The 13,241-nt window shown below is 39.4% G+C and overlaps 1 protein-coding gene across 2 annotated transcripts in view; it reads right to left on the reverse strand.

The window, feature by feature from the left end:
- Positions 1 to 2,960: 2,960 nt before the first annotated feature.
- Positions 2,961 to 13,241, reverse strand: part of tspan18a (tetraspanin 18a) — a 65,787-nt gene continuing 55,506 nt past the window's right edge. For both annotated transcript variants that reach the window (XM_063013028.1, XM_063013027.1), the window contains exons 4-9: positions 12,703 to 12,897; positions 8,899 to 8,973; positions 8,693 to 8,791; positions 8,442 to 8,603; positions 8,091 to 8,174; positions 2,961 to 3,490 (exon numbers count right to left, since the gene is read on the reverse strand). In XM_063013028.1, coding sequence (XP_062869098.1) covers positions 3,443 to 3,490; positions 8,091 to 8,174; positions 8,442 to 8,603; positions 8,693 to 8,791; positions 8,899 to 8,973; positions 12,703 to 12,897 — 663 coding nt within the window. In that variant the 3' untranslated portion in view covers positions 2,961 to 3,442. The remainder of the gene's footprint in view (positions 3,491 to 8,090; positions 8,175 to 8,441; positions 8,604 to 8,692; positions 8,792 to 8,898; positions 8,974 to 12,702; positions 12,898 to 13,241) is intronic.

Genomic DNA, 13,241 nt, shown 5'->3' on the forward strand with positions numbered 1-13,241 from the left:
AATACCCTATGTAGTATACCTATACAGAGAAGCTCAAGTAATTTGCCTTGTAGCCCAAGAGTAATGAAACAACATCACCCAGCACACTGATCAGCCATAACATTAAAACCACCTCCTTGTTTCTACACACACTGTCCATGTTATCAACTCCACTTACCATATAGAAGCACTTTGTAGTTCTACAATTACTGACTGTAGTCCATCTTTCATCTTGTTCTTCAATGGTCAGGACTCTCCCAGGACCACCACAGAGCAGGTATTATTTGGGTGTTAGATCATTCTCAGCACTGCAGTGACACTGACATGGTGGTGGTGTGTTAGCGTGTGTTGTGCTGGTATGAGTGGATAAGACACAGCAGTGCTGATGAAGTTTTTAAACACCTCACTGTCACTGTTGGACTAGTGGTGGAGAATAGTCCACCAACCAAAAAAATATCCAGCCAACAGTGCCCCGTGGGCAGCGTCCTGTGGCCACTGATGAAGATAGGTAGGAGTGTCTAATAGAGTGGACAGTGAGTGGACACGGTATTTAAAAACTCCAGCAGTGCTGCTGTGTCTTATCCACTCATACCAGCACAACACACACTAACACACCACCACCATGTCATTGTCACTGCAGTGCTCTGAATTATCCACCACCCATGTAATACCTACTCTGTAGTGGTCCTGGGAGAGTCCTGACCATTGAAGAACAGGATGAAAGGGGGCTAACAAAGCATGCAGTGAAACAGGTAGACTACAGTCAGTAATTGTAGAACTACAAAGTGCTCCTATATGGTAAGTGGAGCTGATAAAATGAACAGTCAGTGTAGAAACAAGGAGGTGGTTTTAATGTTATGGCTGATCAGTGTAAATATACTGTATTAGCCAGCATTTTCTGTGTTTAAACTGTATATGTGTTGGTAAGGTTCTCAAACTTTTTAAGCCTAGATTTAATTTATGAGCAAACACATTAGGCAAATATGTATTTTTGTGGTGTTTTTTATGTGAAGCACTTCGTGAATATGACTTATAACCCACTTAGTCACTCGGGTTTAACAAGGGGAAGTTCCTTCACAAGAGAGAAATAATAGCACAGGTTTTAATGAACTTTGCATAAATGACAGTGTACTTCATTGTCTTCTGTTTGTTTATTAGGATTTAAACGTCATGTTTTTACACTTTGGTTCATTACATTCATCAGTTCACAAGGCATATCGAATACATGGACACGTCATGGACAATTTTGTATCTCCAATTCACCTCACTTGCATGTCTTTGGACGGTGGGAGGAAACCAGAGCACCCAGAGAAAACCCACGCAGACATGGGGAGAACATGCAAACTCCACACAGAAAGGACCCGGACCGCCCCCCACCTGGGGATTGAACCCAGGACCTTCTTGCTGTGAGGCGACAGTGCTACCCACTTAGCCACCGTGCCGCCCAATTTGTCTTCTAGTACACAATTATGACTTATAGTATCCTCATTCTAATATTTGCCAGTAATAGATATTTCTCTATGTTTACTATTCTGGTTAGTGTCATATATTTCTTTTATTTAACATTCATACTGATTTAGAAAAAAAAAATGCTAACAACTTTGTTTATACAGTATACTGTACAGGTCAACATCGCCCAGCAAGCTAAACCCAAGGAATAGTTTAAGTATACTGTAATACCCAGCATTATCTGTGTTCATGGTTAGTAAGACTGATGGTCCTTTACTAAGCCTTTGTGTGGAAACAAAGGAACGCTGGTGGGAATACTCTCAGGCCAATTCTTTCATTAATCACTTTTTCTTGATGAAGGTTGTAATGAGTCCAGAGCCTATTGTGGAAACAGTGAGTGCAATAGGGAAATACACCTTATACAGGGTGACAGTCCCCTGCAAGCCATTCAACACCTTTAAACACGTAAGGCAACAGAGACTCCAAACAGACAGTAAACATAGGCAATTATAGGACATTCGTTTCTGAAGCTGTGCAGCATCATACTACATGCTGTGCCACTGTAGCACCCCACATTTTTATTTTTACTAAGTATAATAAAAATGGTCAGACTTGCAAACAGAACTGGGTTTATAACAGAACTTTCTATACATAAGTTCAACATTTTAAGACGTGTGGTTGCATGGTAATTAATGAGTGTATAGAATATTAATAGATTTAAAATATTTTTAATGTATGTTGGTAAGGCCTCCAGGTAGGATCCGGACCCACCACTACCATGATCAGGATAAAGTAGTAATTAAAAATACACTACTGCTACAATTATGAGTTTTAAGGAAATAGCTCATGTTGTGGCACATGTTAAGAATCGTGCATCATAAATTACAATAAGGCATGAGATACACCGATCAGCCATAACATTAAAACCACCTCCTTGTTTTTACAGATATTGTCCATTTTATCAGCTCCACCTATCATATAAAAGCACTGTGTAGTTCTAAAATTACTGACTGTAGTCTATCTGTTTCTCTACATACCTTTTAACCTGCTTATACACTGTTCTTCAATGGGCAGGACCCCCACAGAGTAGGTAATATTTAGGTAGTGGGTCATTCTCAGCACTGCAGTGACACTGACATGGTGGTGGTGTGTTAGTGTGTGTTGTGCTGGTATGAGTGGATCAGACACAGCAATGCTGCTGGAGTATTTAAATACCGTGTCCACTTCCTGTCCACTCTATTAGACACTCCTACCTAGTTGGTCCACCTTGTAGATGTAAAGTCAGAGACGATCGCTCATCTATTGCTGCTGTTTGAGTTGGTCATCTTCTAGACCTTCATCAGTGGTCACAGGACGCTGCCCATGGGGCGTTGTTGGCTGGATATTTTTGGTTGGTGGACTATTCTCAGTCCAGCAGTGACAGTGAGGTGTTTAGATAGATTCTATATGGTAAGTGGAGCTGATCGGTTGCCTGATCGGTGTAGTAGTGTAGCCAGTTTTATTTTAATGTGAAAAAAATGCTTTACACCATCTTGATTTTTCTTTTTAATACCAATCAGTATCACATACAGATATCATGAATGTAAGTATAAATGCATACAACACAAATGCATAAAATCACATAAAATATATACACAATTACAAAAACATAACTTTACAATGTAGAACGTGTCGGCCTTACAAACATGTGCTCACACAGACTAATAAACAAACACTCTGAAAAGATTTAAGTGTGACTCGAATGTGGTTGTAAGGGAGGTAACGTGTATTTTTTTCTGTACAAACAAATTAACTGTCCTCTATAAATATGTATTCAAATATCAGTGCAAGATCTTCCTCCTTTCAGGGTGACAGACTGCAACAGGAGTGCTTTTTTTCTGGGTTTTTGTTTCAGGCTGTACAGTTTAATCATAGTGGACAATTCCCCATAAGACAGAGAGATGACGTATATACAGTTGTATCTTCTTTTAAGCCATTCGCTTTGTGAAATGTCTTTCTTTACAAAATGAATGGATTACTGGATTCCTCGAAACAGACACATGGCAAACACCATTGCGAAGAGCTGTTTAGAAAGACAACAAAGGACAGAATTAGGATCCCATGGACAGAGCCAAAACAGGTTTACAATAGTTTCCCAACAATGTTTACATTTATGGCATTTAGCAGAAACATATATAAAAAGTTGCTTACAGCTATGGCTGAAAACAGTTCCAGCAACTGCGGGATGAAGGCTTAGCTCAGGGGCCCAAAAGTGGCAACCTGGCCTAAATAAGTGACCTTCTGATTACTAATCCAGTACCTTAACCGCTGTATTTTTCTCTTCAGAACCTGATAATGTGACCACTGTCTGAACAGTCCATAATGTAACAGATCCTACTTTTGCATTGATCAGGCAGTGAAAGCTCAGTAGAAATCCTAATAATCAGACTAGAAATCAGACGGTTGCTGGTTCAAACCCCACAATCTCCAGGTTGCCACTGTTGGGCCCCTGAGAAAGGCTCTAAACCCTCAAGTCGCTTTGGTTAAAAAAAAAAAAAAAGTCGCTTTGGTTTTGGGACAGTGGTAGCTTAGTGGGTAAAGCTTTGGGCTATCAACCGGAAGATTGGGGGTTCAAATCCAGGCTCTGCTATGCTATGCAGCCGCTGTTGGGTCCCTGAACAAGGCCCTTAACCCTCTCTGCTCCAGGGGTGCCAGATGATGGCTGACCCTGCGCTCTGACCCCAGGCTCCAAACAAGCTGGGATATTCGAAGAAAGAATTTCATTCTACTATACACCCGTATATGTATATATGACAAATATAAAGGATATCTGTCTGTCTGTCTGTCTGTCTGTCTATCTATCTATCTATCTATCTTAAAAACGTCAGCTAAATGCTGCACATCTAAATATAAACCGACTTGATATTTGTTAAAAGTATGTCTAGGCTGAATTCACATGATCCATGGCACAAAATCACGTTTGTCCTGGCTGTGCCATTGTTTCCTATGGAGTGAAGCAGAGCCGTTTACATTGCCGCTGCACTACCATGAGCATCATGCACATTTACCGCTTTAACACATAACTAGGGCGCTACTAAATTCACGGGGAAATGTGCTTCATATCACAGATTATACAGATTTTTAAAGAAACACTCATAAATTAAATTATAGAATCAATGGAAGCTATAATACACAGCACAGCTACCTTAATAGCTCTATTTTAAAGACGAATGTTAGTGTTTTGACACACCATCCCGTGCGTCTAAAGAATCGGTTGGGAGTTTTCCAAATTCAATTACCTGAGTCGTGTTTTTAGCTGCTTTAGACTTCGACATCTTGAACATTTTGTCTAACCAATTTCTAATGTAACTGAGCATCTTTAGAGTTTCCTGAGTTTATAAACAAAGAAATAAACTGTACACAAACTATCGCAGTAGGTCATCCGGGTACTTTTCGCATAATACGTATTTGGACACACTACCCACGCTCGCGTACTGCAGTCTCAGTCAGAACACTACAAAACAAAAAGTCTGTTACACTAACATAATTATCGTATGATCGCTAGGATCGCCTCATATTGGGCCTCATATTTCATACTAGGGCTGGGTATCGCCACCAATTTCCTGGATCGATTCGATTCCGATTCACCAGGTCCCGATTCGATTCGATCTTCGATTTTCGATTCGATTTTCGATCCAATTTCGATTCAACACATTTAGGCATATTTGAGTTACATTAACAGGTTTTGTATGTACAGATGTTCAGAGAACGAATGTGATAATTGTACAAAGAACACTCATTATTAAAAATATTTGTGTATTTTGTTTACTAAAATAATTAATCCAAAACAGAAAACAGTAACATTCAACAGCCAGGTGTATGTTTACATTACATTTACAATGTTGTAGCATGTCAGACAAATGAAATAATAATAAAAAATGAATGTTACTGTTTTCTTCCATTTGTCTGACATGCTACAACATTGTAAATGTAATGTAAACATACACCTGGCTGTTGTACAGCTTATGCCAAGTTTACACTACACGACACTCTGATTAACACGTGGTCACTGTAATGTTCACAGTACACGACTGATCGGCGATGGGGAGCTTTACACTACACCATCTATCACCAGGGGGAATCACAGGCGAGCTTCTCTGGTCTCCAAAACTACGTTTTGTCACGAAAACACACGTGAGAAGTGATGAAAGGTTTAATGATACCACGTCCAAACATGCACATCAACAAGTAGCGAGCAATCAAAGTTTGTGCGCTGATGAAATAAATGAATCTGAGTGGATTTGGCAACACGAGCAGCATGGATCGTTCTGTAGTGAGTTGGAGGTTAATAAATATTTTGTTTTGTAGGGAACGATCTCGCGTGTGCTGATGTATTCTGATAGAAACTATATTGCGCTCCACCACCTGTTTCCAACCTCTCCCCTGTGTTTCCCCTCGCTGTTTCTCACATTGATTGAGAGCCGAGTTTTGATCGCAGAGCGAACACCGAGTTCCTCCCGAATCCAGAGCCGAGCGAAAATCAGTGCAAAAAGTTGTGTAGTGGTCATAACTTGAGCTTCTGCCATGCTAAACTGATGTGCAGGTCAGATCTCGTTGCATGAAAAAAACAGTGGCTGGTCACGCGAAATTAAAGGGGGTAACAATAGTAATAGATTTCCGTGTGCACCGTAAAAAGGGGCGTATTTAAAAAATCGATCTCGCATTTATATGAATCGATATCGGATCGTTCAAATAAAGATCGATTAAAATCGAAAAATCGATTTTATAAACCCACCCCTATTTCATACACTACGTGAATACAAAATGTTAAGTAGCTGAACACAAACCTTACATTTTTACTTTTACAGCAAATCGCATATTACAAGGGAAACTGCTCATTTCACGGGAGACGGCTCATTACGCGGTCCGTGACACGATTTTCACGGCCGTGAATTAAGTAGGGCCTTACATAGAACATCTGGTGTAACATCATTTTTATCACATGCTTATATCAGTGTTATTATAAAATGCTTCCTTTATTTTTTTTTACCGTTTGATATATTTGCTTACAGTAATGATATGTAGTTAAATTTCTTTGGTTACCCAACCACAGTATGTGCCATGTAAAACTTTTTGCCTATTTTCAAAAAATATAATGGTATTCAGTATGTGCAGTAGATACCTGATCTGAGATAGTGTTAGATAAAGATCTTTGGAAATTTTGATTAACCTTTTCAACCTAAATAATTTTTTTTTATATATGGTCATATCACCAGACCTTTATAATTACAATTTAACTATTAATATATTACATTACCTGTATTACATGGCATCATTGAATTATTTTATTATGTGTCATTAAAACTGTCATAACAGTTTCACAAACTCTTTACAATTCAGCCACAATGCCTTAAGGGTACATCTGATTGAGTAAACCTTGATATAGACCATGTAGATCTGGCAAAATATTTAAATAATAGTTTAATAGTTTAATTACTTAAACATGGGATTTAAAACATATAAATATTTCACTTTTGCCTTACTACATTATTGGTACAGTAAAACTACTAACAGGCCATAGATTAACGTACTCCCAGGTTTACCATTGTAATTCATTTACATATGAGTTAGTTCAGGAGCATGAACTGTTCATACTCGTGTCACTAAAACTGTGTAGAGCTGGGCGGTTCCTGAATCACCTGGGTTAATGATTCGAATTTTTGTACTGAATCAGGAATCACGAGTCCGAGGTTGGTATTTTTAAATGGTGGAAGCACTTGCATCATTTATGCATAAATGACGTGTAGTTTTTGCACATTTTTGCATATACCGTGTTTCCCCGAAAATAAGACATCCCCTGAAAATAAGACCTGGTAGAGGTTTTGCTGAATTGCTAAATATAAGGCCTCCCCCGAAAGTAAGACCTAGCAAAGTTTTTGTTTGGACCGTACGCTGTCCCTGCTGTGCTGTACGAGTGTGCTGTGGTGAGTTCAATGTTCAACAATAAATGTGAATTCTTCTTCATGGAAAAATAAGACATCCCCTGAAAATAAGACCTAGCGCATCTTTGGGAGCAAAAATTAATATAAGACACTGTCTTATTTTCGGGGAAACAGGGTATTTTTTGGTATATTTATGTATATAGTCTTGCCTTTTTCATTCTTTGTTTCTATTTGGTTGTTGTTCTACATTTAACATATTTTAATTTTGGTTAACTTATAATTAAATTCCATTTGTTGTTATTTGTGGTTATGTTGTGTTTGTTTGTTTTTTGGTGTGTGTAATTAAAATTAAAATTAAAGATCAACATCTGTAACCTAATAATGTGTCTGTGGATCCTTAGAGTTGTAATTTATTTTATTTATTAGAAGGGGACTCAAGTGACTCAAGTGAACCGGATCACATTACTGAGTGACTCAGACTAACCCGAGTCCATAAAATGAACCGAATTTACCACCGTTAATGTGCATATGAACAGCCTAACAAACAAATTTGGATTTGACCAGCAATACATAACTAAGCATAGTGCAAGCGTTCCCATTTAAGTTGTTCCTGATTTAACCAGTAGGTGGCACAAATGCACAATGACTTGTTTTAGCACTGCTGGACTGCATCAGCCACACAAAGCTAAATACAATCCTGGAGTTTCAACTTTTGCATTTAAATTAAAATCATAATCTTACTTCTATGGTCAGGACCACAATAGCTAGGGCTCCAGCGATATATATGTATGTCTCAAAGTAGTCCACCACTGCTGAATAACAGCCCTGTTTAAAGAAAGAGAGCATGTTTCATTATTACAGACAGTGAAATAGAGCAGAGTACCGGCTGGTACAGAACGCATTTGCTTTGGCAGTCATTTCTATAATGACCTCATTTTCCAAATCTAATATACACTACAGTGAAAAATGAATACAGACCTCATATCTTTCAGTGACATGGATGGTATGTCAGTCTACACTTGCAGTTTTATCAATTGTAGTTGTAGCTGTTTTATATTTATTAGTCAGAGTTGCTAAACAGATGGTACTAACCTTGGTGTGATTGGGCATGATCCCCCTGAGACATTCTTCCACGTTCATCAGTTGGTCGTTCCTCTGGCAACAGACCTCGGGCACGGCTCTGCTGGGGTTCAAATGTCTAAAGAGGCTTTGATGATCAAAGTCGTCAGCACTGTTTACCCCACAGCATTCAAACTGCAAAACGCAACATTAAAAGCTTTAGCACTTGTAAGTCGAACAGTAATACAGGGCACAAATATGCGTTATGGAATAATGTTGCATACAGTGGTCATGATGGTATTCCAGGTGGCAGTGAAGACGTCAGTGTTGTTGCTGCCTTGGTAATGTGCCTTAAGTTCCTTTGTAAAGTAATCCCTGGTGAGCTGGTAATGCACAGAAAGACATGATCATTTAGGACTGAGGTGTATAACAGTACCGTCACTTGATTACATGACGAGAATAAATGATAGATGATACTGATTATACTTACATGCTCCCGGAATATGAAGGCCAAAATGGCAGCAGCCAGCTCTGCCAGGAATATGATAAGGATAAGCAGGAAGAACTGTGAGAAAATAAAATGTGTAAACATTAAGTTGTCTTCACACGTTAACAGATCATCAGTATTATCTTATTTTTTCACAAACCACTTAATACTGTCACCCTAAGTAACAGTTTCATTAGGGCAATGATCAGCTCACTGGGGTTAGATCTCAACATGTGAATCCACTATGTACTCACTATGAAAGCGGGAGTGAACTCACTATGTAAGCGGGACATTCCACACATTTAAATTTCAGCACTTATTTATCATCACAGCAACAAGTCAAATAAAACTGAAGAAGTAGGCAGGAATATACGACGGCTTATTAGGGCCACTTTAAAGAAAAATATTTTTGTAGATTTCGATTTTGAGAATAAAATCGAAATAATTACAAGAATAAAGTCGCATAAGTTTCGATTTCGAGATTAAAGTCAAAATAATTACCAGCAGGGCCAGCTGTAGCCTAGTGGTTAAGGTACTGGACCAGTGATCAGAGGGTCGCTGGTTCAAGCCCCGCCACTGCCAGGTTGCTGCTGTTGGGCTCTTGAGCAAGGCCCTTAACCCTCAATTGCTCAGACTATAGACTGTAACTGTAATGTAAGTCGTTTTGGATAAAGGCATCTGTTAAATGCTGAAACTGTAAATGTAATGTAAATTACAAGATTAAGGTCGAAATAATTACAAGATTAAAGTGGAAATATTATGGCCATAGCAACCTCCTTGTATTAAAATGAGGGATGTTCATGATTTGTTGTACTTTCATATCAGTTTCCCAAATAAAGAAATTCCCAATCTCCTGCACATCAGCACCAGTTTGTTATTAGTGTAAGGATGATGAAACGGCTTTGTAATAAACTGTCTTTATCTATAAGAACGTGAGCTTGGCGCCTGCGTCGTCAGCAGTACTTCAACCGCGCCTTATAGACTTGTACAATAAACTAAAGCCGTACGGCATCGCTATAAATGGTTGCATTGATGGGTTTAGTCATCGTGTTATGTGGATGAAAGTGAAATAATCAAGGGTTATTGGATAACCACAATAACACTCATTATAAGCTGCCCTCTGCGCTTGTGTGCCGATCCAGGTACTGAGACCCGTGCTTCTCTCAACTGACAATCCAACAACGGCTGCACATTCTTCGGCCATAATATTTCGACTTTATTCTCATAATCATTTTGACTTTAATCTCGAAATCATTTCGACTTTATTCTCACAATATTTCAACTTTAATCTTGAAATTAAAACTTATATGACTTTATTCTCAAAATCAAAACTTAAAACTATTTTTTACAGTGGCCCTAATATGCCATCATAGGAATAGATGTTTTATAATGCTAAAAGTTTTAGATCATAAGGTTTGGTCCTTTAGAGCTGATTTACTAAAAGCGATGGGATGTTTACCAGGAAGTTTTTAATGACTGACAGACACTAAAAATAAATAACAGTTAAATAATTGCTATTGGTAAAACTAGGGATGCATCAATACCATTTTTTCCCAACCCAGTACAAGTACAAGTACATGTATTTTTGTACTTGCCGATACCGATACCAATACCTATTGGATCAGATATCTGACATGCTAGAAAACTCGATCCGGTCGCCGAGCGCTCGGTGAGCCGATCGGATCGAGTTGTTGGATAGTTCACACTTAGCGATCGAGAGCCGAGTTTTGATCGCCGACAAATCTAGCGCCGACCAGTCGCCGAGCGAAAATCAGGGCAAAGATCGTGTAGTGTGAACCAGGCATAACGCAGCAACGTGCACTAGGTACACGGTATCGGATGTTTAGTCTCGGAGCCTCGTTTGCGAGTACGAGTACAAGTTAATGAGCGCGGTATCGGGCAAATACCCATTCTAAAAAGCAAATAACTGTTATTATAATTGTTTATTTATTTATTTATTAGAATTTTAACAACATGTTGGGTTACATTCATGACAGGAACGGTAGTCATTCATTACACAAGATTCATCAGTTCAGATTCGAACAGTCTTGGACAATTTAGTTTCTCCAATTCACCTCACTTGCATGTCTTTGGACTGTGGGAGGGAACCGGAGCTCCCGAAGGAAACCCACGCAGACACAGGGAGAACATGCAAACTCCACACAGAAAGGACCCGGACTGTCCAAGCAGGGGATCAAACCAAGGTGCCGACTCGAAACCAGAGATGAGACCACATTGGTGGAAATCTCACATAAGGCCTGGTTTGCAGTCAATGTGTGTAGGACTGTGTGTATGCCACTGGAGTTTTTACACACAAAACCAGGTTGCAACCCTGACCAGGACAGTAACTGTAATGAAATAAAAATATGCTTCGCTTTTTCATTCTATGACGTGTACACCATGTTAATTTAAAAGACACTTATTGAGAGGTCAATGTGGGTTTGTCAGTTAACTATAAATCGCTGACTTATCAGCAGTTTTAGGGTGAAGGATTTAGCTAAATCCTGTCTCCGTAAACTCAGAACAACTGCATATTCTCATATTTCTCAAGGCCAGAGGGTTGGCATGGTATCACCAGCTTTTTGTCAGTAAAATTACATTTGACAGATTTGCTATGATCAGCAGGTTCACATTGTAGACGTTATAATATTAGCAATGTGATGACTGATACTATATTATTCAACCCCCCTTTAATTAATACACGTAAAAAATTGGCAGCAGGGTTTGGGTTGGTTTAAAAGGCTTTATTAGATAGCTTTCTCATTGTAATTTGCAGCCTGTCTGAATAGGTGGTTAGCAAGATGGTTAACTTGGCACAATAAAAAGTACAAACACACTTTAATTTTACAAAACTGTGGTATTTTTTGACTTGACTTAGCACCTGTAATCTAAACACAACATTTATTAATTTTTTTTGTTTTTTATAATCCCCCCCCCTTCCCCAATTACCCTGATTGCGTCCTCTATACTGATTCGACCCTTCACCGCTGACTGAGGACGCCTCTCAACTGACATACGCCCCCTCCGGCACGTACAGTCAGTACAGACTGCATTTTTCACCTGCACGAGTCGAGTTCATACACCGACGGGCACTGTGTACGGAGGGCCACACCCCCATCAGCATCATTCCTCAGCCCTGTGCAGGCACCATCAGTCAGCCAGCAGGGGCCGCAGTTGCACCAGTTATGAGGACCTATGATCCGACTTTTTACCCTCTAACCCTGAACAACAGCCAATCGTTGTTCATGCTGCCGCCCAGCCCAGTCGGAAAGGCAGAGCTGAGATTCGATACGATGTATTCAAAACCCCAACTCTGGTGCGCTAGCGTACTTTACCGCTGCGCCACCTGAGCGGCCATTTATTTATTTTTAAACCCAAAATGAATTTTTACAATTTAATGAAGCCACAGCTAGAGTTTATGTAAATAAAGTCCTGCAGATGTGCATTCCATTCATAGATGCTAGATTTAGTTCTTATGGTCACTTTTGTCCCTCTACCAATTTACTTTCAGCAAATATAACAACAAACAGGTGTAGTGTTTTTCCATTTACACACACACATACACACACCCCCATTCTTTTCTGCATTAAATTAAGGTAATTTAAACACACTATTATATGCTCCATGTTACCTATGCTTTAATCATAGCCTTCTCTGTTTCTGATTCTGAGAATCATTTGCACACACAACCCCCCTCCTTTATTTGAACTACCCTAAATGCACCCAACATGCATGCAAATCTAATAGGTTGTGCATATAAATTAGGAAGGTCTTAGGTAGGTCCTACTGCTTAAGAAATGTACTTACAAACAGTAGTAGACACTTATTTTCACGTATAGCTCCACAGCAGCCCAGGAAACCGAGCAGAAAGAGCATTCCGCCCATAGCCAGGATCACATATACACCTGTGAACAGAAGTGGGTTGGCTGCCACGATCTCTCTGAAGCCAGTAGGATCCACCAGCACCCAGATGCCCACTCCCAGCAAAAAAGCACCACCAAGCTATAGGAGAAAAAAAATATCAAATAAAAGCTACAGTAACTGTACACATACTGGCATACACTGATCAGCCATAGCATTAAAACCACCTTGTTTCTACACTCACTGTCCATTTTATCAGCTTCACTTACCATACAGAGGCACTTTGTAGTTCTACAATTACTGACTGTAGTCCATCTGTTTCTCTACTTACTTTTTAGCCTGCTTTCACCCTGTTCTTCAATGGTCAGGACCCCCACAAGACCACCACAGAGCAGGTGTTATTTAGATGGTGGATCATTCTTAGCACTGCAGTGACACTGACATGGTGGTGGTGTGTTAGTGTGTGTTGAGCTGGTATGAGTGGA

This window comes from Trichomycterus rosablanca, chromosome 17 (assembly GCF_030014385.1).
Source record: "Trichomycterus rosablanca isolate fTriRos1 chromosome 17, fTriRos1.hap1, whole genome shotgun sequence".
NCBI lineage: Eukaryota > Metazoa > Chordata > Actinopteri > Siluriformes > Trichomycteridae > Trichomycterus > Trichomycterus rosablanca.